Raw genomic sequence first — 23,919 nt, forward strand, 5'->3', positions numbered from 1 at the left:
ATCTTACTCAAAATTCCAAAAGGGGGACTTTCCCCCAAAAATGAAGGTCAAAATTAATTAGAACACACTATTTTCCATCAGAAACCCAAAAAATAATTTAAAAAAATAATGTTGGTTACTTCTAAAAATATACCTTAATTTGTATTCTAGGCATCCACCAATTGCCTCGATCCTCGGTTTTGGTGGGTTTGGAAATCAGACTTACGATACTGCAGTCAATTATTACATACCGTATTATTTTATCTGCTCAAATGGAAGTGGTTGTTATACATGTTCTGTATATTGCAATATTATGGAGAAAACCTCCCAGCCTATAGGGGAAGGGCTGTATCTGGGAAATTATGCATTTTTTGAGAAACTGTTATCACCAGCTGAAAGAAAAAACTATTATTCATGTAAAAAACATTATTATTCAGAAGTAACTCTGCTGGGATATCGGCAGTGACGAAATCTGGAGCAAGTCATGCCATTCCACAATTAAAACTGAACTTTTACGGGCCAAACTTCAGTATCTGGGTCAGATTTTGTAAGTGTATTATCACTTCGTAAATGAATGCGAGCAAACAGATAAACGAAGATACGGAAATTCACAAGTTAATACCTAAACAACTAGATGTAAACACCGTACAGTCTGACAGCTCCTCCCCTCAGCGTCTTCCACATCCATAATCCACATTTACTTTAATTTACACTTAAGTAATCTAGTGTGGAGAAATATAGCTTGTAATAATAATAATTCTACAGGATGGAAATTTAGACATAAATTGAAAGAAAAAGCTATCAACATTTTTATATTCTACAGAGCAAATATTGCTCCTATGCAGTCGGTAGCTAAAAGGTCTGCGGATTTTATAACTGTCACACAAGTTCCTTTAGTACTTATTATTTTTTTTTTCGACCAGTTATTTATATGGCCATCATCATCAACAGCAGCAGCAGCAGCAGCAAAACCAGCCTAATATACGTCACTGACAGACGGTCTCTCCCACTTCATTTTATGGGACTTATTTGTTTCACCGACATCCCAGTGTTCCACGCCACTATGTCAGCCACTATGCGCAAGCTGCATGGGCTATTTCCACTTTCCAGGACCACTCAATTCAGCATCAGAGGAGAGCATGATAAAGAAAAGGGGAACGAAGGCGGGTCCCATAAGAACTGCTTGTCTACTACACCCTGCCCAGTGGCCAAAGTTCTAAGGGTGACCATCATCTCGTCACAGCCCTGCATAAGCCAGTTTGTATTCACCCAGGGCCAATCACCTTCCAACCTCTCCATCACCTGCATGTGTGCTTAACCCTATTGGTTTCCATCTTTGCACTAAGTTACCTCCCAAATACATATATCTTTTCTACAAGATGGGTCAATGTTTAACTAAAGGCCATATCTTCATGACGGATGAGGCAGTTCCAGCAGTTTAAGCATTCTAAAGGCCTTGTACGTCTCCATGACTCATCCACATTTCTCCTCCAATTCAGTCACTATATGGGGCATATTCTTTAGCCACTCTGCAATTATTTTGTAACCCATTATGCCATACTTGCCGGGTACCCACGATTCTGACGAGGATGGAATTGCAGTCAGCTTCCTCATCGAACCGTGAGAACGTGCAACCACAGTACAGTATACATTGCAGATATGTTGGTGTTCATAGTTGGGGACTTGTTGGCCTAATGGCCAGGGTACCCACAGTGGTCAGATTGCCGGCCAGACATGTATCAACGGGACTCAGAGGACCTACTGGCTTCTCTTCATGACCCCCCTAAATGATGCCTCAGAACCAGGATCGGAAAAAACTAGCTACAGCCTTTCTAGACAGAAAAGTCCAACTAAAGAAATATAATGGGAAGCGATGATTTAAGCAAGAACCACGTGGTCAGTGAGAAACTAAAGGACGTTTATTAGGCCTGTCTTAACCTGACGAAGCCTTTCTGCTTAGATGATGGCCAGGTGTTGTCGGACTGGAGGGTTAATTTTAGTAGTAACCAAAGAGACGCATTTCTGCCACATAACTTAAGACTCGTCTAATTTCATCCAACCACAACTTTGACATTCAAGCTAAGAGTTGCCCAGTTCCATCAAGTAACACGAAACTGGCCGTAGCTTAACCTTAATGGTCTACTTCTTGCTCCCCTCAGCAGGCTTCGCCACCACCCCCTCCTTAGCTATAAGTGCATGTTTGGTGGGACGTCACAAAAGGAACGTTTCTTGGGGAAACATATATTTAACCATTTCACTCCTGTGACAGTTTTACATTTCATTCTTGCTACAACCAGACGCTTTTATGTACCTCAGGAAAGATCTCTGGTTCTAATAGAATATAACAGGAAATTTCTTAGTATTATTTAATTTTCATATATTTTTTTTCCCCTGCTGGTACCAGGATAGGTTGTCCAATATGCAAACTGTTTTGCAGAAGTTAACTGTCTCATGATCGTATATTTTGTAGTAATTCTTTCCAGCCGCCAGATGGCTTTATTCAGCTGACAGTGAGTCACTTGATGCTATCACCATTAACCTTATTGTGATCGAAACCACTCTAATATTGTTAATTGGTAACACCAGATGATATTACTTAGCGGTGTGGATCGTTGGGATCTGAGTTAAACTCGTTTACTTCTATACAGCAACGTAGCCAAGTCTCCATAAGTGGGGAGGGAGAGGGGGTAAAGTAGGGCCAAACCATATTAGGGAGGAGGGAAAAAGAATGCTGCAGTGTTCACACATGAAATAATCCTGAACTGTAAACGGAGGGGGAAGCAGCATTTGGGGGGAGGTCCTATTTCTAAACCTCTGTAGTAGCTTTTATGTGTTTTGCGTTGCAGTCATAATATGCACCTCCCATTGCCAACTGTCCATCTCACTGTTTCCTCCTTGTGTTATCTACAGCCTTCAGTTCTGCTACAGTTTTGCTTGTTGTTCTTCATCCCACGTCTATCATTTCAACAGGCCTAGTTTCATTACACGGTAAGTGCTCTCCTTCCAAACTTCTGTTGTAAGTTTCGCTTCCATGCTTTACTGATACCATTCCTTTTCACTTCCTCATACCATCACTCATCAGATCTTGCCATTCTGATCCTAAGTTTCCCTGGTTCCTTGACGATCACAATTTCTATACTACTGTTCATGTGAAATTATTATTCTCTCTCCAGGGCTGGAACCAGCATTTGTTAAAAGGAGGAGGTTTTCAGTTATATATTGAATTTCAGTAAAAATGCAATATATATATATATATATATATATATATATATATATATATATATATATATATATATATATATATATATATATATATATGCGCAAAAGTACACGATTTTTACAATGTAACTGCAAAGTTTCATCGATACTGCCCATTTCATGTCGCAGGAAAAAAAAGGCATATGTGCTAAAAAGGGAGGTATGATCATCCTGGACTCCCGCTCATCTATGGATCGGCAAATGCTTTCTGTTCCTTTATTTATGTATTTATTTATTTATTCAGTTTTTTATTTATTAATTTTTACTTCGCAGTGTGGATGTGGCCGCGTTGTGCCCAAGAGGATTTTCCAATGTGTTTACGATCGTTTCCCTGGCGTGATTTTTATTCCTTACTTTTTTAAAATGAAAAACTAGAGACATGGGAAGATTCTGCACTCTTGTTTTCTTGTCCTTCCTGCTAAAACAAATATATTTTACGATTATTACCCTCCCATAAGCAAGATATGATTTTGTAGGAGCAATAAGAAACATGGTAAGATTTTGCTGTCCTCTCATTTTCCCTTGTCATTCTTGGGAATATTTCATAGTTACGACAGGGAACCGATTGTCAGTGTGTTTGTGAATTTAGTCCCGGAACCGCTACAGCATCATGTGAAGGTATATTACAAAGAGCTACAACATCATGTGAAGGTGTATTACAAAGAGTAAATCCATTACCCTTCTCAGCTCAGTTGACGACCAGTTGTAGTTAGATAGGAAGGTAGTCTGACCAGTAGCCAAAAGGGCTCATTCCTGTCTCATTACTAAGGCTCATCGAACTTCATGCAACCACAACTTAGCGTTGAAGCTGTGAACTTAGATCAGTTTCCTAAGGTGAAAACAAACAGCCTGTAGGTTTTCATTCTCTCAGCCCAGACCTCCTTGACCCTTCCCCCAGGTCAAAGGGGGGGGGGGAGTGTTGTGCTCAGCGCTGCCTTCCCTCCATCCTTAAGTTCCACTATAATCGCTCAACCTCACAGCTGCAGTTTGCCACTAATTACTCCCTCAGGGTCATTAATTTTCCAACACTGCTTGTTGCCTCGCAGCTCTAGTGTTGTGCGCTGCTGCTTCACAACCAGCTCAAGAGAGCGTATCACCATATATATATATATATATATATATATATATATATATATATATATATATATATATATATATATATATATATATATTAGCAGGGAAAAAAGCGAACACTAATCCTGTTTCTTCTAGTTCAATGCTTCTTTTTATTCCAGAAAAACTATGTACTGTACCTCTTACGCTTTTGAAGCGGGATTATAAGATGTCCAGGAACATTCTATTTCATCTTTCGCAGACAGAAGCAGCGCACTTGCTTACTGTTTCGGGTGACCTCATATGACCCCCCAACCTGTGACCTCAAATGACGTCGGAGGTCAACTTCATATAGCCTATGTCTGAACTGGAGGTCATGTGAGTCTCCATACCAAAAATTAGGCTGCAGGGGTACCCGGCGTTACCCAGGCCAAAAAGGCGAACACTCTACCGGTGACCTCAGATGACCCAGATCTGAAATTTGACCCCCCCCCCTAAAACCATCCTCGGACACTCTGGTTCAGAATATATATGGGTCTGGGGGTCTCTGGCCCTTGGTTTGGGCGTGATTGAAGGATAAACAAACAAACATCGCGGCTCTTTTTTCACAGTATATACATATATACCCGGTATATATATATATATATAACTAGAGAGAGAGAGAGAGAGAGAGAGAGAGAGAGACTCAATCCCCCCACTGAAGTCGGGGTTAAGAAAATTCAGCAGGATAACACATGGAATTTTATTTGGTGATTGCAATATACCATCTTTCACAAGGAGCAATGTGCAGTCTATTGTACAACCTCTAAATCAGTAATTCCACACCTACTAAACTGTCTTTCGTACTGTACAGATGCAGAAGTACATAGGCTACTGCTTCGCACTTCATTACGATATTTATAAGGGAACAATGAGCAACGACCTCGGAAACACAGTGAGACACTGCATGTTCGGACAATTCCAATTCTAGCCTTCAGGGGGCCCTAAGTGGGATTATATTTGTGGGTCCGATAGCTTAGGGTCGGGGGGGAAAAAAATGCTATACTGGACCCAAACATTTTATAGTGCTTTATACAAGAAGTATATTTCAAGTATTGCTTTAAATCATAGAATCGGGAGGTAGTTATGACATTTTTCTAGTCAGAAGTTCGTAATTGTTGTCGATGACCTGGGATCGTAGTTTGGCCTGTATCAGACACAGGCTCTTTCTTTTTATCATTATTATTAGTCCACTACATTTTGATCTACTGTAAAATGGTATTGTAAACTTGTTTATTTATCTATCTATTTATTTGCTGTTTTGGGTCTCCCTTAATACAGAAGGAACCCTAAGCGGTAGCATGTACGTACTGTACTTCTTAAGAATAGCCTACTTAGATGCACAGAGAAGAAAGAACCACCGCCAAGAGAAGTCAGTTGATATAGAGGTCTGTAAACAGACATTTAAAAGCAATCAATATGTCATAGTAAGTAACACGAGAACAATAAAAGTAATACCATTGCATCATTACACTAGCGGTCGTATTAAAACTATTGTTTATTAGCTTGCTACATCGGATTTAATTATACTTTCTGTTCTATTATATCATCTGCAGTTGAAGTTTTCCTCCTTTTTCTTAGTAACTGCATTTTCATTGCAAAGACTATGCATTTGTAGGTAATTATAGGCTTAAATTTGCTTATTTCTGGACTATTTGAATTGTTGGAGAGGAGGGGTGTTCACATAGTATATCCCCTTCTGATCCACTTGTAGGGGGGAGGGGGATTAACCTCCACCTTCCCTATTCCCCTGGATCTACGTTCATGCTACCACACTCCACAGACTATGTATGAGTTTCGTAACTGTTGGATTAAAAGATGGAACGATATTATTGTCTGCAACCTCACATAAAAAGATTATAAAAAATAACAATTTATTCATACAATTTCGATATTCTTTTACTCCTGAGTATGAGAGGTGTTACTTGGAGTGAATAAAATCGTTTGGCAGTAGTTCTCCTGTATTAAAGAAGAACGTTCTCGTACCGAAAAACTTAACTAACCACTATCCCCCTCAATCCAATAGCCTTTTTCTTTAGGAAAGCCCCTCGCAGTGAAGCAGGTAGAAAAGACCTCCAGTGAAGAAAAGGCTGGACTAAACAGTGCACAGACCCCTTTCTCTGTGACTGGCCTCCCCAAAGCTGAAAAAAATTGTCTGACATAGCAAGAACAAACAAAGGCACGTTCCCAAGCTGAAGGGGTAGCTCGGGAGGCGATGATTATGATATTTTTTTTTTTTCATAATTCATCAGGGCTTCATCAAGGTACAGTACTGGGTATTTTTTTTTTTTTTTGAAGATTTCAGTTTCGACTCATTATCAACCTGGACTATATTCTTCTCTTTCTCTCTCTCTCTCTCTCTCTCTCTTAGCGACGCCGAATGAGCACCCCATCCCCCAAAGGCCTTCTAAACAGCTCATCCACGTCCTCCAGCCGACGTCCCCCAGTTTCAAGCAAGACGAAGAGGAACACTACGAAGAACACCACGTTGATCGCCGCCAGTAAGTAGAACACTCCTGCACGTACAATCAGGGAGTTAGAGCACGAACAAGAAACAAAAACTTGGAGACGATAGAGCACGACAACGGACACGAACAAGGAACAAAAACTTGGAGGCGAAACTGAACGCTAACACCAACATGAAAACGAAAAAAAAAAAGTGCCCCCCCAAAACATGAAAATGAACACACACACACACACACACACACACACACACACACACACACACACACACACACACACACACACATGATAAAGGACTCACTACGGTTGTGCATGTAAAAAGGACCTTGTAGAAAAGGAAGAGGAAGGCAGGAGGGATGGAGAAAAGGTGAATTGTGGGTGAGTAGTAGCAGTGGTGGTGGTGGTGGTGGTGGTGGTAGTAGTAGTTAGTAGTAGTAGTAGTAGCAGCAGCAGCAGTAGTAATTATTGTTGTTGTTACTGCTGTTCTTGTAGAGTAGTAGTAGTAGCAGCAGCAGCAGCAGTAGTAATTATTGTTGTGGTTATTGCTGTTCTTGTAGAGTAGTAGTTAGTAGTAGTAGTAGTAGCAGCAGCAGCAGTAGTAATTATTGTTGTTGTTATTGCTGTTCTTGTAGAGTAGTAGTAGTAGTAGTAGTAGTAGTAGTAATAGGAGTAGTAGTAGTAGTAGTAGAAGAAGAAGCAGCTGCAGCAGTAGCAGTAGCAGTACTGTAGTAGTAGTAGTAGTAGCAGCAGCAGTAGCTGTACTGTAGTAGCAGTAGTTGTTGTTGTTGTTGTAGTAGTAGTAGTGGTGTTGGTACTAGTAAAATTAGTAACCCAGGCTCACCTGAATGTGAACTCGGTAGACTGCAGGCTAAAGATACCCTACATCAGTAGTCCACCATCCTCTTTTGGTGAATGGGGACGGGACTGAGACACGTTATGTAATTGGGTAGCTGCATCATCCAGCCATATCAGTGCCACCACGTGAAGACGTCCCTCTCTAGCACCTGTGACTGAGGAAAAGATGGGTGATGTGAAGATAATTGAGGGTGAGAATAAGGACTTGATAGAACCGATGAAGAGAAAGATGGGTTAGAAAAAGTAATGGACAGGAATGACGGACAGAAAGATATGAGAGAGAGAAAGAGAGAGAGAGAGAGAGAGAGAGAGAGAGAGAGAGAGAGAGAGAGAGAGAGAGAAAGGAATGGATAGGAACAGTGGATAGAAACAAGAGGACGAAGGCATCAAACTGACCGTGCTTGTAGAGGGCGTAGGTGAGGGAGAGGAAGGAGAAAGTGAGGATCAAGTTCGTGAGCCAGTTGACGGATAAGGTGATGGAGACGGCAATGGTTCGGGCCCACTGAGGGAAAATCTCACTGTTGATAGTCCAAGGAAGGGGGCCCATACCTGTAGGGGAGCATAGAGGCATCACAGTAAGCTACATTCAGTTTACTTTTACTTGACGAGGGGACCTATACCTGTAGAGGAACATACGCGTATCACTAAGCTATTGTCGGGTTGTTTTTACCTGTCAGGATGGGAGCGGGGCGGATAAGTGGTAGAGTGCTTGACTCAAGATCGCGAGGTCGAGAGTTGGCGTCCCGCCCGGGTAGCTGCTTGGCTGGGAGGCGTAGCGCTCTCCCTTCACCCTAGCAGGGCTATATGATCTATCTAGGTCTAGCTAGGGGGAATAATCCCTTACCTGACAGGAAGCATAAAGGCATCACAGGTAAGCGATAATCTGTTTGTCTTTACCAGATGAGAAGAAAGAGGACCCATCAAAAAGAAAATGATAGTAGTTCTACCTGGGAAGGGGACCCAGACCTGTAGGGCAGCACAAAGGTATTACAGGTAAACTATAGTCTGTCTATTTTACCTGACAAGAAAGAAGATCCATCACAGGTAAACGATAGTCAGTTTGTTTTTACCTGACTAGGGGATCCATACCTGTAGGGATGCATAGAAGAATCACAGGTAGGCTATAATTAGCTTGTTTATACCTGATGAACCTGGGCAATTCCCATAGCTTGAATGCTAAGTCGTGGTTGTGAGAAATTCGACGAACTTTACAGCCACAAAAAAACAAACAAACAAAAAAATCGTTGAGTCAGTACAGTAAACATCGGCGGCCTCTTTATTGCAACAACCAGTACATAATGCAATTAATTTATAGGAGAACATCGAAGCAAAAATATTACAACCTGACTTATCGTATTTGACCATTAAACCTTGGTCATTCCACTCGTGACTTTCAGTACGCTGTTGTTGGATTTGTCATGCTGCCAGACAGTTTTGCAAAATATACAAAATAAGTTTTGATGGCCGTCTCCACTCATCTAGCGACCAACATCGATCCTTCATTTTTTTCTTGCAGTTTCACAGCTGCTGAGCCCTTTATGAAACAAAGCAGTCATAATACACTTTTCCTTCTGTATTTTTCTGGGTCCCAGTGTAAGGGGAATGATAAAAACTGGTTTCAACAAATCGTCGATCAAAACATGCAACAAAAATTTTTCGAGTACCTAATAATATAATTTTTCCTCTCACACAAGCAGGTACATGTATGGGTATGTGGATCATTGTACATCTAGCAACACTCTTCATCTATTAAATATAGAATATGTTCGTTCAAAAATAGTAAAAATATATAAAAAAGGACGTTAAGGAGTTACATGACCTAAATCAAATCCAAAGACGGAGACAGAAGCCGAGAATGATGATCTATGCATAGGGGAAGAAGTTAATAAAGCCCATATCTGTTTGAAAAGCCTATTCTAGCCCGAATAAAATCGTAGAAAAGGGGGGATGGGGAAATATATATATATATCTATCTATATATATATATATATATATATATATATATATATATATATATATATATATATATAAAACACAAAAAAAAAGCGTTACTGAACCTAAAGCAAATCCAAAGACGAAGACAGAGAAGCCTAGAATGATGATCCACGCGTATCTGAACGGGCACCAGTCATAGGCAAACACCACCTCGCCGCTCCCCAGCAGAGTCGAGTTGGCGCACTGCCCTGACGTAGCCACCTGCAGGAGAGGCAAGGGGGGAGGTCAATGAGTCGTATTCTAAGTGGCTTTGGACATTTCTTAGCACCTCCAACTCAGTGATTTATATTCCTTTGGAGGTTTCGTAGCATCTCTACTTGTTATTTATTTTGCTTTGGTTACGCAGGACTTCTTCCCCAATAATTTATTTTGCTTTGGTTACGCAGCACCTCTTCCACAGTGACTTATTTTGCTTTGGTTACGCAGCACCTCTTCCCCAGTAATTTATTTTGCTTTGGAGGTTTCGTAACACCTCCTCCTCAGCTATTTATTTTGCCTTGGAGTTTTGTTGCACCTCTTCTTCAGTTATTTAATTTGCTTTGTAGGTTTGTAGGTTTCGTAACACCTCTTCCTGTGTGATTTATTTTGCCTATTACGGCACATCTTCTTCCCCTCCTGTACGTTACTGGGGAAAACCATGACGATGCTCTATTCACTTTAATTAGACGTAAAACTGCTATCTCTCCATCCTGACTACTAATGTGTAACAGTAGGTTAACTTTAGAATATGCTGCTAGTCACGAAGAAGTGTTGCGGAAAGGATGCTGAGTTGATTAACTTTAGAATATGCTGCTAGTCACGAAGAAGTGCTGTTGAAAGGATGCTAAGGAGATTAACTTTTGAATATGCTACTAGTCATGAAGAAGTGTTATGGAATGGACGCATTAACTTTGAAATATGCTACTAGTCACGAAGAAGTGCTGTGGAATGGAAGCTTTAACTTTGAAATATGCTGCTAGTCATGAAGAATGCTAAGGAAGGATGCTGAGGAGTTTAACTTTAGAATATACTGCTAGTCACGAAGAAGTGCTATGGAAAGGATGCTGAGCTGTAGTGCTGCCGTATTCTGTTACTGACCCACGGAAAACAAGCTGCAAAAGGTCGAAAACAAATAACACGTAAGGCATTTCATTAACATAAAAGGGAATATCTAGGTGGAAAAGTGTGTGTGTGTGTGTGTGTGTGTGTGTGTGTTACATCTTCACAATAAACAGAATAAATGAACCCCATGTTGATACACTGTTTATCACTGTATCTTCACCATAAACACAGTGCCAATGTCAGGTACAGTGAAAGGATTACTATACATCCACATAAAAAAGAAAATAAATAAATAATAATAATAATAATAATAATAATAGTAAAATAATAATAAAAATAATAATAATAATAACAGTAAAATGATAATAATAATAATAATAATAATAATAATAATAATAATAATAATAATAATAATAATGTGTTTCTTGTATCTTCACAGCAAACACATATTCAGTATCCGGTACTGTGAAGGAATTACTGTGTACCTATATACTGGAACTGTATTTTCATTGCATCTAACAGTAGACACGATTTCTATACGGTACACTGAGAGAACTACTGTGAAGCCACCTCCAGATGAACCCGGGGCTACAACAACTACTACAAATTCACTGCTGGACCTGATCTTGTCATCGGAGGGAGAGTGATAGTCCGAATTAACTATTTCCCATGCTTGCGAAGTACAGGTGGGGAATTAGAACCTCACTTAGTAATGTAAACATGTAAAACAAGTAAAGTAAGCAATGTAACGTAGTTAGTAAGCATAGAGCTGTAAGTACGGTAAAGTTAAAGATTCTTTGTGACGTCCACAGCTTGTTTATTTCACCTTTTAATAATAACTATAGTCTGGGAACACAGGTGTCGAGCGGGTCATCACGAGAGAAGTAAAGTAAGTAAAGTAAAATAATAAAGTACATTAAATAATAAAACACGTAAGTAAAGTAAAGCTAAGGAATGTTTGTGACGTCCGGTGTGTGTACTTCACCTGGTAGTATTCGCTGTAGTCGGCGGGGACACAGGAGGTGTCAAGTGGGTCATCAGGGGAGAAGCAGAAGCCGCACTCTGGCCTTATGGTGCACTCCCCACACCTGTGAGTGGATACAGAAAAACTTATGTTCACTTGGTGTTGTTGTTGTTGCATAGCCTGGGTCTGCCCTGTCAAACAAACCCGTCGACCACAGGTAAGCAACTGTTTCTGTGGGGCCGTCCTACTGGTAAAATACAGTACATATACGTTGTATGGATCCAACGCCCGCTTGTGGTAGACAGTACCTCGCCAGGGTTAGAACAGGGTTCTTCTCTATGGCTATGTGAAGGAATATAGTAGGAGGTATAGGACCTGGGTGGATGCCACAACTGCTTCACCCAACCATGGGTACACAGAGCCGCATGTAGGCTTCTCGTCAGCGCCTGCTTGCGATCAATTCCTAGATGTAACTACTGTGTGATTTGTTTTTGCGGGTAGGACGAGGAAAGGGAAGTGCAGAGACATCGCACTTCTGTCTCTCTCGCAAACATAGATGATAGTTACGAGAAGAAAATTATTGTATCTGGGTGAGCCTGGTGCCAGGAAGAGGTATGGTAGAGATGTGCAGAGACATGCCAAGTTTCCAGATACTCTTACAAACATAGATGATCGTTACATCGGGAAAAATTATCGTTTCAGGGTGAGTTTGAAGGTGGGAAGAGGCGTGGTAGGCCAAGAAGGTGGATATATATGGTAAACGAGTGTGTGAGGCAGTGTGGTATGGAGCGAGGTTATGAGGTCATGGAGGTGGTTGAATGAAGTGGATAAGAAATAATGTGAAAAAAAGTGGTATAAGGAAGTCTGTGGACACCAGAGTCGAAAAGGGTGTGCTTAGATGGCGAGGTTATGTGTAGAAGATGGGTGTGAATAGAAGTGAAAAGGATATATCTAAGCAAGTCTGAAGGTAAGAGGAGGCACGGCATACCAAGAAGGTGGATAGATATAGTCTTAGGAAGCGAGGAATGGAGGGTCATGACGTTAGGGAACTGATCGTAGCTCGAGTTGGTTGGAAGAATTTTGTCAAGAGAAGCGTATAACAAGAGTTTGACATCCCCGTTCTTTCTTGGTAAAGTGATAGTTGTCGGACTGACTCTACAAGTAGCTCACTGGTGACACAAAGCGCGTAAATGTGGATACGTATGCCTGTGAGGTGGAGTCAAGATTCCGGGGGTTTGGATGGTGTGTGAATGAGAGTATGTCCCATTCAGCTGGGCAGATTTTTTTTTTTTTTTTTTTTTTTTTTGTTACTCCTTCCATTTTTCTTTTTTTTTCTTTTTATGCTTTTTTGGGAAAAGAGGTATGGATGATGGTGATGCTGCTGCTGATGTTGTTGTTGTTGTTGGCGGTGGTGGTGGTGGGGTTATTTCTTACGAAGAGATAAAATAAATCTAGGATGAGACAGGAAATCGATCGTAAATACAGTATGGTTGTGAGTATCTCCTCAAATGGATGGAAGGACAAGGCGGATAGAAGGTAATAAACATCACTATATTCTGTTCACTTTAACTTGGCCAAAAATTGCCATTTCTCCATCTTTAATGCTCAGTTGTTTCCTATAACCCATGAAGCCATGTACTACGCTGGGAGGTAACATACAACCAAATGACGCCTGGTGGTCTAGTGGGCTAAAACGCTCCAACTCGTAAGGGTTTACATTAATGGATGGTTGGGGTAAGCGATGGCCTTACACTTGGGGGACCCTGGGCAGGGGAGTACTTGACTGTGATGCTAAGTGAAAGAATAAAAACTAAAACGTATTAAAATATCTTTCATTAATATCATATTAGCTAAATTTGGGGGGGACCCAGTTTTTGAGGAGGCCCTGTTCAGTTCCCCATTTTTCCTACCCCTAAAGCCACTACTGGTTGGTGTTTATTGCTAATATTATGCCACTCAGGGGTTAATGAGGCTGGTCACTTTCCCCTCAATGCCAGGACTGAGTAGCTTAGCCTCAGGCTCCTACACTCCTGATGGAGCAGAGGACAGGTTGATGGGTAGATGGGCAAATAAAATTTAATGGTGTCAGCCTGAACCACATACCCATGTGCTTCCTACAGAATTTTAAGGGTTAACTCAGAAAACAAAAATTGCAGACAGTAGGCTGTACATAAGGCGGCTTTGGAGATTTCGTAACACTTCTTCCTTAGCAATTTTTTCTGCACATTATGCCTCAGCATCATCTTCATGGTACTGATACAACTACATCGGTACTACAGCGATATGAATAACAACCGCGGGAATAGTAATGTGCTAAAAATGGAAGTTACTGTACTGAGTCACACAGGACCAGCAGACATGTCGAAAAAACACTCCCGTTATTACCAATATACCACTCCTAGCACGTACTGAGCATGGATGGTAGGTGTCAGCCCCAAAGTGTTGACATGTGGAGATGTATGGCACGTAAGAGGACTGCTGCCTCAGGGAACCGGCTGCTGATCCTAAACTCATAGTACGAAGCTTAAAAAAAAAAAAAAAAATCGTTCAGAAAGACGTGCTACGAAGCCTCTTGTGCCATCCTAGAATACGTACCTATGACGATGCTTGTTGCGGCTGTAAATAAAGAAAGTCTGATTATATTCTAGCCTTAGAGAAACCTACCACAGCCAAGAAGTTAACCTCTTCAATCCGATGATGCATTTTTACTTTTATTCTCGTTCTACTTAGATGATTTCATTCAGTTAAGTGAGGAAACTGGGTTTTGAAGAAGCTAATAGAGATTGTTTCTAACTCCTTTACTACAAACTGTTACTCCAAATTTAACAAAATCGTCTGAAGGTAGCAAAGAATAAAAGAAATAATCAAGTAGCCACATATAATGCTCCCCTCCCTCTTCGTCGGGTGATTTCTCGTGTAATACGGGGGCGGCTTAGTCAAGGTTATCAATGTCTACCCTACCTCCTTTGATTATTTACGACTCCTACTGCCACGTCCACACCCACATCAGCAGACTGTGCCGTCCCCATAAGAGGCCGCCAAGTGATATTCTAGTGTAGTGCTATTTGCCACCCTTGGCCTGCACATACGGCATCGGATTCAAGAGTGCACAATAAAGTATGTAAACACGAAAGCAGAAACTCACGTAGCAGCGTCACACACAGGGTCTATGGGCGGGAGCAGGACATCAGGCGCGTGGAAATAGGCGGCGTGGAGGGTGGCGGCGGATATGAGGAGGCCGAGTACCACACCCACCAGGGAGGCCAGCACCAGGGGGCGGCGACCCACCCTCTCCACCAGCAGTATCCCCACCAGCAGCCCCAACAGACCCACGCATACCACAGCAGCCACCACGTACATGGCCGTCGTGCGGTCTGCCACTCCCGCCATCGTCACTATGTTGCCACTGTACGCGCTGACAATACACACAGGGGTGTATTCTAAGTGGATTCACACACACACACACACACACACACACACACACACACACACACACACACACACACACACGTGTGTGTGTGTGTGTGCCTGTGTGCGAGTGCGTGTGTGTGTGCATGTGTGTGTATGTGTGTGTGTGAACAGTTTTAGTTTCTACGTGTACATAATGATAGTGTAACATCTGCTTACATAATTTTTGTCTGCAGGATTGGGTATGCACTGTACCTCACATTCTGTCCCTTTCCAGATAAAAAAAAAATACACACTAGCTACGCTTCAGAATATAAAAACGGTATAACTCACAGGAAAGTAATGAGGCCTGTGAGTGGCTGTGACAGGAAAAGCAGGGTGCCGAGGAGAATGGCACGCCGCACTGTGACGCTCCGGAACACATACCGTATCCCGCGCTGCAAGGAAACATTCAGAAGTGCAAATCTCTAATACACAGGGTTATAGAACACTCCTGTTCTACGCTGCCACCTGATTTGCCGTGTGTTGTGGGGACAGCTCAGTCAGGGCTATTAATATCTGCCCTACGTCATTTATTCACTTCCTCCTCCACATGCCACACCTACGTCCACACCAGCAGACTGAGCCGTACCCACAACACCTAAGATACCATCAGGAGAGTTTCTAGTGGAGCGCAATTTACGGACCACCCTGCATTTGCCACCGATCCCCTGGACTAACTTAGATTTTTTTTCTAGGAGGAACAAGAGACATAGGAGGCTTCAACACTGTCCTTTCCTTGTACATCCTGGGAAAATACATGGTAGATTATTCAGCATTATTCATTTGCAACCGATTTCCTCTAGTAACTTAGATTTTTTTTTTCCAGGAGAAGCTAGGGATATGGGAGGATTCAACAGTTTCGCTTTCCTAGTCCTTCCTGGGGAAATACAGGGTGGTCCATACATAACGCTCCTCTTCCACTCCAACGGGTGGTTTATCATATGTTGAGTGGATGGGTTAGGTAGTGTTAACAACATAAGAGTATGGGATGGAAGGATACTCTGCCATCTAGAGAGAAATGAAATATGAGGAAGGCATTCAAAACACAGTGCTGGGAGAAGATTGTCGGCGAACTTTTGCTGTTGCTGTATAGTAATAAAAAAAAAATCTAAGTGTTTTCTAACCTCACAGGCATTTCAAAACAGGCTGCCAAAAATCAGCGACTTGCCAACACCGTCGCATATTAATTTAACCAATACCTAAAGCAGTCTCCGTTTATAGCTTCCCCCTTGGACAAATTTTCCTCCATATACAATTTTCCCCAATGGACCTATTTTATATCCATGATGGATCTATTCTCACTATGGACCTGTTTACCCCATGAACCTCTCGTCCCCATAGATCTACTTTCCCCCATGAACCCAACTGGAACGACTTGGGGACTGACCTTGCCTGCGTTCGCCCTGACATCACACAGGATATCCTGGAACTCAGCCTCCCAGTTGGATTTCGGTGTTCTCAGGACCTCCAATGCTGCCCTCGCTTCACACACCCTGCACACCCACACACAAAGCGAAGTATTAGTCGACGCAGTAAACTATGTAGTACATTCACACAACAGTACCTGTATGTTAATGGATGCAGTAGCTTATGTAAATCTATGGACATTATCCCATTGGTGCCCACAAAGTCCTTTAAAAGGGACGGAATTGGGCAGTTCAATAGTCAATAAAGTGGGGAACGCCGGGGTAAAGACCTACGAGCTTCGCGATTCTAAGCCGATAGATGGAAGATGGTACGCTAAGTAGACTACCCTTCCAGCAAAATCACCCACACAGGAAGCTTGGGCATTAATGTGTTAATACTTATTCACTTCATTATGATAAACAACGAGACACTGCACAGAGAATTTGGAAACCCCCCTCCAGCGCAGCCCTTGCCTCAAACACCCTGCACGCGCGCACTCAAAAGACAAAATGCTAATAGGTACCGTAGGTTATGTAGAGTTTTGGACATTATATATTTATTCACTTCACTGATAAATAACGAGAGTGTACAGAGACTTTAGAATCTCCTCCTAAGCGGCCCTTGCCTCAATCACCCAGCCTGCTGTTAGTGGATGCGGTAAGTTATGTAGAGTTATGGACTTTGCTTCATTTCATTGCGATATATAAAAAGACAGGGCCTAGAGATTTTCAGAAACCCCTCCAGTGCAACTTTCACCTAAAAAAATTCTGCATGCCCACACGCAGGTGTTGGTGAGGGACGCTTCCTGTCATGATACCGATACAACTGTGCGCCTCGAAATGGCTGGTTATACAAACATCATTCAGCTACTTCCTTATCCCCCAAAACGAAGATGATGGATACAAAAACATACTTGCTTAGGTCGTAACTCAGGTTCTGAACTACAGGAAGGACAAGGAGGCTGTCGAATCTTCCTCTGTCCCCTGTTCTAACGTGAGACGAAAATTACTGCAGGTTATAACGGCTTTCTGAAGGAAGATCAGGGAAAGGAGTGAGAGACCTTCCCTTGACTACTTCCTCCCGTAAAAAACATATCTAAGTTGCAACAAGGAATCGATCGCAATATGACTGAGAATCCAACCCCTACATCGTCTGGAGGTAACAAAAATAAGCTAAAATAAGACGTACTGAAGGGTCACTGGGAACACCTGCATTTCACTGTGGACATGATAGCAGCAGAGAATGGGAGAAAGGGAGGCACATGATGACTGACTAAATCTCTCTCTCTCTCTGTCTGCCTGTCTGTCTCTGTCTCTGTCTCTGTTTGTCTGTCTGTCTGTCTGTCTGTCTTTCTGTCTGTCTCTGTCTCTGTCTGTCTGTCTCTCTCTCTCTCACCTGCCACGAAATGCCAGCCAGCGTGGACTTTCCGGCAGAAGCATAAGTCCCAGGAGTTGGAATAGGGCAGGCACAGCTCCAAGTCCCACCATGTACCTGAGGACGTAGCAGGCTCACGATTTTTGTTTTTCTTTCTTTCTTTCTTCTATTTTTTTTGGAGGGAGGGGCAATTTTTCGTTCACATTAACTATTCTCTGCTCACTTTAACAAGGTGCAAATCCGTCCTCTCTCCATCTTGAATATTGTGCATTAGCAAGGGATGAAAGTTAGATTATGACTTTTGTTACAAAGACGCGTGACTGTGTGTGTGTGTGTGTGTGTGTGTGTGTGTGTGTGTGTGTGTGTGTGTGTGTGTGTGTGTGTGTGTGTGTGTGTGTGTGTGTGTGTGTGTGGGTGGGTGTGTGTGTGTGTGTGAATGCTGAGCCGTAGTACTGTGACTCTGCTACTGAACTAGGGGAAACCAACAAAATACGAAAATCTTTGCGTAGATGAAACAATGAATTATAGGTGGAGATATTCGTCCTTTTGCTGCTTTTTTCCCGTAACTAAGTGGCGGAGTAGTACAACTGCTATGGCCCTGCATCCCTCCCATGGCACCTCTTCGTGATTAGCACTACTTTCTAGTGTATATGATCTCTTTGTACAACTCAACATTCAAGATGGAGAGATGGCAATTTACTCCTATGCTCTGTTCACTTTAATTGGGCGTAAAATTGCCATCTATCCGTCTCTCATGCTGAGTTGTAACAATAGGTTTATACTAAAAAATGATGCTAGTCGCGAGTGCTATGGAAAGGATGTAAACCCGTTGCACTGTTTTTTCCTAGTTCTGAACTACGTGAAATGCACTTCAAAAGGACGAAAATCTCCGCCAAGTTACGATGAACGAACTATAGTCGATTTCGTAACGTTTTGTCATTAGAGCTTTATTTTGCCTATTGTTATAACACACAAAAAAAATAATTTCAGTGATGTACAAGGCAAGAGTGAGTGATGAAACTGATGAGTGTGTGTGTGTGTGTGTGTGTGTGTGTGTGTGTGTGTGTGTGTGCCAGACCTCCATCCACCAGGCACGTATACGAAGGCTCCCCCTAGTAGCGTAGCAGTGAGCTGTCCCAGAACGTACAGGAGCGCGAAGGAGAGGGTGACGCGTCCCCTGGTTCTTGCTGGTGCTATCTCGCCCAGGAATATCGGCACCAGCAGGGACGAAATGCCTGGAAGTGGTAGTATGGCTTTAATCTATGTATCTCCTGATTTGCTTCTCTTTGCACCTCCTTACTTCATAGTCCTCTTTGTTACTTTACGTCTCTTTACCTCGCACCTCTTTACCACACGCCTCTCTGCCTCACGACTCCTTACCTCACACTTCTGTACCTAACACTTCACATTGTCATCTAACGCCTCTGTATCTCACACATCACTTCGTCTCGTCATGTCTTACTACCTCACTCTTCTCTGCCTCACATTTCACTACAAAAAATCATTTGCTTTGTCACTGCGTGTAGTCAACTGAAGGTAAAACAATATGAGGTGAATGGATGGTGAGTGCCTCCAACAACCACAAGGTTAGTGGCAGCAGGAGCAGTGGCAGTAGTAGTGGTAGTAGTAGTAGTAGTAGTAGTAGTAACAGTAATGGTGGTAGTGGTTGTAGTAGTAGTAGTAGTAATAATAATAGAAGTAGTAGTAGTAGTCGCAGTAGTAGTAGTAGTAGTAGTAGTAGTAGTAATTAATAATAATAATAATAATAATAATAATAACAACAACAACAACAACAACAATAATCATCATCATCATCATCATCATCATCATCAATCATCATCATCATCATCATCATCATCATCATCATCATCATCATCATCATCCTATCTATTGGTGGACAAAAAAGTCATGAGGATGAGGATGGCGTTGATGGTGATGATAATATGGGAAATCAATGAGGCAGTATTTGACTATGAAATTGAACTAGACAGCAGAAATGGGAGAAGCGGTAATTGAGTTTGATTTGTTCACACTACGAGAAAACTTATGGACTAAAGGTGTTTAAATGCAAATGATTGGATATTGAATTTGGCTCTCTATTGTATTTTGTTTTTCTCTTGGAGGGAACTGTTATTGCGGGCTCATGGCCTTTGGTTCCTTCTTCCTCGCATTAAAAAAAAAAAAAAAATGTTCTTCCTAAGTCAAATAAGATCATTTTTCGGGAGCAGGAAGTAGATAAATTAAAGACTGACTGTTTCATCAAAGAATTAAAAATGTCCTTCACACACACACACACACACACACACACACACACACACACACACAGTAGTAATCAAAGAAGTGACTGCCCCCCTCCCCACCTTGCAAAGTTAATAAATTCTACGGATTCGTATTGTCACATTTCACCAAATAATCTGTGTGTGAGTGTGTGTGTGTGTGTGTGTGTGTGTGTGTGTGTGTGACTTTTGAACCCATGAAGCCCTTCAAATGTGCTAAATCCAAACAATGTGTATGTTTACCAAAGAACAAAGGCACCGAACTAAAAGTGATTTGATTAAGTGAAGGAATAACACTAAATTGAAAAGAGTTTGGAAGAATCACAGGGAGACTGCGACTGTATGCAATGTAGTCTCCCCAAAAGTGTGGAAAAAGAATCGTCCTTAGAATAAAGTGCAGGTGTATCTGACTGACCTAGACTAGTTCCGGCCACGATTCTCGCCACTAGGAGCTGCTCTCTCACTGTCGCCGTGGCAAAGGTGATGGAAGACACGAGGTAGAGCACGCTGGAGGCTAGTACCAGATCACGTCGTCCAATTCGCTCTGAGGCACAGATAGATGGATGGATGGACAAATATATAGATAGTAAACAGGTAGATAGACAAGCAGACAGATCAAAGAAGGTGAGAAATTTGGACAAGTGGAGCAGATTAGAGCAACTGGTGAAGGTAAGAGCAACTGTGGCAGATTAAAGCAAATATAACAGACTAGAGCAACAGAGGAAGTTTAGTGAAATTGTGGCAGATTAGGGCAGCTGTTGAAGATTAGTGCAACAGGAGTGAATCATGACAACTGTGGCAGATTAGAAAAGTGTTGGTTACGGTTAAATTTAGAGATCCTTTGTTTTAATTTGACGAAGATCCCTAACCCCTTTCATCTCAGTCCATGGCCACCTGTAGTCTGACTGGAAAGCCGATTTGCCGAGTAAACAAGAAAATTCATTCCTACCTCATAACTTAGGCTACAGGAGCTTCATGTGACCCTCATTTAGTATTTATGTTGTGGGAGTACCCTAGTTCCGTCATATGAATACAAAGGGACTATATTGGCAGGAGTGTGACGAGTGTGTGATGAGAGATAAGATATATTGAAAGGGAAGGGTTGAGGGAGAGATTCGTATCGGCACACCAACTGAGCCGAATTTTCTACCTGAAAAATCTGGCATGTAGGTGAGTTAGTAAAATGGCACTGACTCTTTTAGCTTCATTATATATTTTTACACCCGCTCTGGCCAAGTGAGAGGGGTGTTTTGCTTACCTGGTGTGTGTGTGTGTGTGTGTGTGTGTGAATGTGTGTACCTGAGAGCTGTCCAGTCACCAGCACAGCGATGGGGCCAGCGATGTAGAGGGTGCCTACGACCAGCGCGTGCCATGTCGTTGTCAGGTTCAGGTCCTCTCTGTAATCATCATCATCATCATCATCATCATCCTATTTGCCCTTAACACACTGATTTGAATGAATGCACAGATAGAAACACTCATACAAGCTGAGATAAGAAACAGTACCGGTAACACGTCTCAGGAATAAATAGTAGCCACTGTAGACGTTCGAGTGTATTTACCATGCCCCCGGAATGAATATAAAATACCCTAGAAGCACGATGTTTGTTTATCAGGCCTTAGGATCAAAAGAAATTACCCCAGACACGCGTGAACTATTTACCACATCAAAGCACCCAAGAAGTGCGTGATACAGTTACCATGTCAGAACAAAATATCATAGACGTATATGATCTATTTGCCATACATAAAAAAGAAAGATCACACACGAAGCTCACACACTACACAAGTGCTCTATTTACCACGTCACCTTGAATTACCTTGGATGCACGTGACATATTTACCACGTCTCGGGGGCCAAATATATCTCTGCAGATGCACGTGATCTATTTACTCGACCAAATGCATGATCCAATTCCACCGTTGCAGGAAAGAATTAAATTATTCATGCGAAGCACATGCTCTGTTTTCCACGTCTCTCAAGGAAAGCAAGAGGGAGCTCTCTGGAAGCACAACACTCTCGCCAACCGACTGGTCTTAGGGCCGAATACTGGCCTCTGATTACTGTCGAAATCGAATTACTTCATTCTTGTCTAACTCTTAACCCTTCCATTAAATTTGGTTTAGATCCAATTAGAAATTTTTGAATTAGATTTACCTAGCAACCTTGACTTTTGACCTTTCTCTGTGACCTAGACCTTTGAATGTTCTGAAGATCCAGTATTTTTTATCCTTGCCTTAACCTGCACTCTTCCATAAAGTACAGAGTAATCCGGATAAAGCCTGTTAAAGTTGACCTTGTCCTGTGACCTTGATTTTTGATTTAGTGTTCTCCAAAACTACGTCAGCATACTGAAGATGTTAACACAGTGATAAAGGCTGACCTGACGAAGAGCATGCAGGCGGCGATAATGCTCTGCTCGAAGCTGCTGATGAAACCGCTAAGGGCTAAAGTGAAGGCCAAGGCAATCAAGACTCCGCTGATGACTTCTTTTTCTCCGTCATCTCTCCCGCATCTGACTCTTGCTACGGCCCTGCAACCTCCCGCGGCAACCCTGCAGTCCCCTGTCGCTTGCATGCAACCTCCCGCGTCTCTGCAACCCCCCTCAACCTCCTTGCCAACTCCCGTTGCTTCTCTGCAAGCCACTGCCACCTCCCTGCAACATCCATTCGTTTCTCTGCAACCCCTCGTCACTACCCTGCAACTTCCTGCAGTCTCCTTGCAGCCCTCTGTCACCTCCACCTCCTCTCCCTCTGCTCCGAAGGCCGTCACCGAGCTGCTGTTGCTGTCTCCTATCCTCGCCATGGCTTCTGTCCTCCTTTTATGTCTCCAACTTTCACTTTACCCCGCACTCTGCAACGAGATGAAGACAGTTATCCCCAGTCCCAATGTACATTTTCTATGGCGGTTTAGAAAAAAATATATGGATTATTATATTTATGACAGAACAAACAACGCCACAGACAAATTCAGCTGATTATAATATAGCACTCTCTTGCAATACACAGTCTATTTCTACTAAAGAGAAGCTGAAAGGGATCTTTAGATGTATTTATGTTGCTCACCACTCGTTAGATGATTAGAGAATAACTTGATCGTATGAATCAAATTGTAATCTGTACCCTATGGAGTGCTTTACAAGAAGACTACAGTAACGATTACGAAGGGTAAAGCAATACCCCCATGAATACGATAACGCAGCCTGTATAATATCCTGACTGTAACCAAACAGTTATATTCAGCTTAACATACATCTTGTGAAGGGATATAAGACTCATTAGCTCTTTTACTTATTGCAAAACATGTACCAAGCATGAATTTATATTAAAACATTACACAACTTACCTGAATTACTGTTCTCAGGTACCATTGGTGACATGGGAACAACTTAGGCCAGAAGAAAACACTCTATAATCTTCACTTTCAATAACACTATACAATCATCGCACTCATCAACCATCTGTTACCAGTTATGTGTATAGCTAGAACATTTCTGGTGCTAAAATCGTAGGAATACTTTTAATATTAACCAATGATTTCCGTTTTTAGCAAGCCATTATCATGTTAATCCAGCATTATAGCCATCGCCACAACAACTGACTCTATCCACTATCCACCATCACCAACATCCGTCACGTGAGCATCGTCATCGCTGGTGGCACAACAACGCACATTTTCCTCTCGTGTTAAAATACTCACCAGACCAGCAACACTAACCACAGTGTCACTGCACCGTCATACTGTATGTTCATATGTATTAATAA

The 23,919-nt window shown here is 42.1% G+C and overlaps 2 protein-coding genes across 4 annotated transcripts in view; both read right to left on the bottom strand.

Annotated features, from left to right (window-relative positions):
• The window catches only part of Clc (clathrin light chain), a 74,183-nt gene extending 73,524 nt beyond the window's left edge, over positions 1–659 (bottom strand). For all 3 annotated transcript variants that reach the window (XM_080279023.1, XM_080279022.1, XM_080279021.1), the window contains exon 1: positions 602–659. The gene's annotated coding sequence lies outside the window, so the exon portion shown is untranslated. The remainder of the gene's footprint in view (positions 1–601) is intronic.
• A 6,037-nt stretch (positions 660–6,696) lies between these two features.
• On the bottom strand, positions 6,697–22,960 carry LOC145408269 (proton myo-inositol cotransporter-like). The gene is made up of 10 exons (XM_080279038.1): positions 22,539–22,960; positions 21,454–21,551; positions 18,957–19,113; positions 16,485–16,590; positions 15,389–15,492; positions 14,793–15,062; positions 11,669–11,771; positions 9,705–9,843; positions 8,044–8,196; positions 6,697–6,845 (listed from the first exon to the last, which is right to left on the bottom strand). The coding sequence occupies exons 1-10, from the start codon at positions 22,958–22,960 to the stop codon at positions 6,697–6,699; spliced, it is 1,701 nt and encodes a 566-aa protein (XP_080135164.1).
• Positions 22,961–23,919: the final 959 nt, after the last annotated feature.

Source organism: Coenobita brevimanus, chromosome 76 (genome assembly GCF_032717465.1).
Source record: "Coenobita brevimanus isolate Jiangsu-jjx chromosome 76, ASM3271746v2, whole genome shotgun sequence".
Classification (NCBI taxonomy): Eukaryota; Metazoa; Arthropoda; class Malacostraca; order Decapoda; family Coenobitidae; genus Coenobita; species Coenobita brevimanus.

What these genes read in the sequence shown, in the direction of transcription:
- LOC145408269 (XM_080279038.1), bottom strand. Translation starts at nt 22,960, where the DNA reads ATGGCGAGGATAGGAGACAGCAACAGCAGCTCGGTGACGGCCTTCGGA. An exon ending in GGTGACTGGACAGCTCTCAG is followed by an intron (nt 19,114 to 21,453) that starts GTACACACATTC and finishes TACCACTTCCAG; the next exon opens with GCATTTCGTCCCTGCTGGTG. An exon ending in ACTACAGCGAATACTACCAG is followed by an intron (nt 9,844 to 11,668) that starts GTGAAGTACACA and finishes CCTCTCCTGCAG; the next exon opens with GTGGCTACGTCAGGGCAGTG.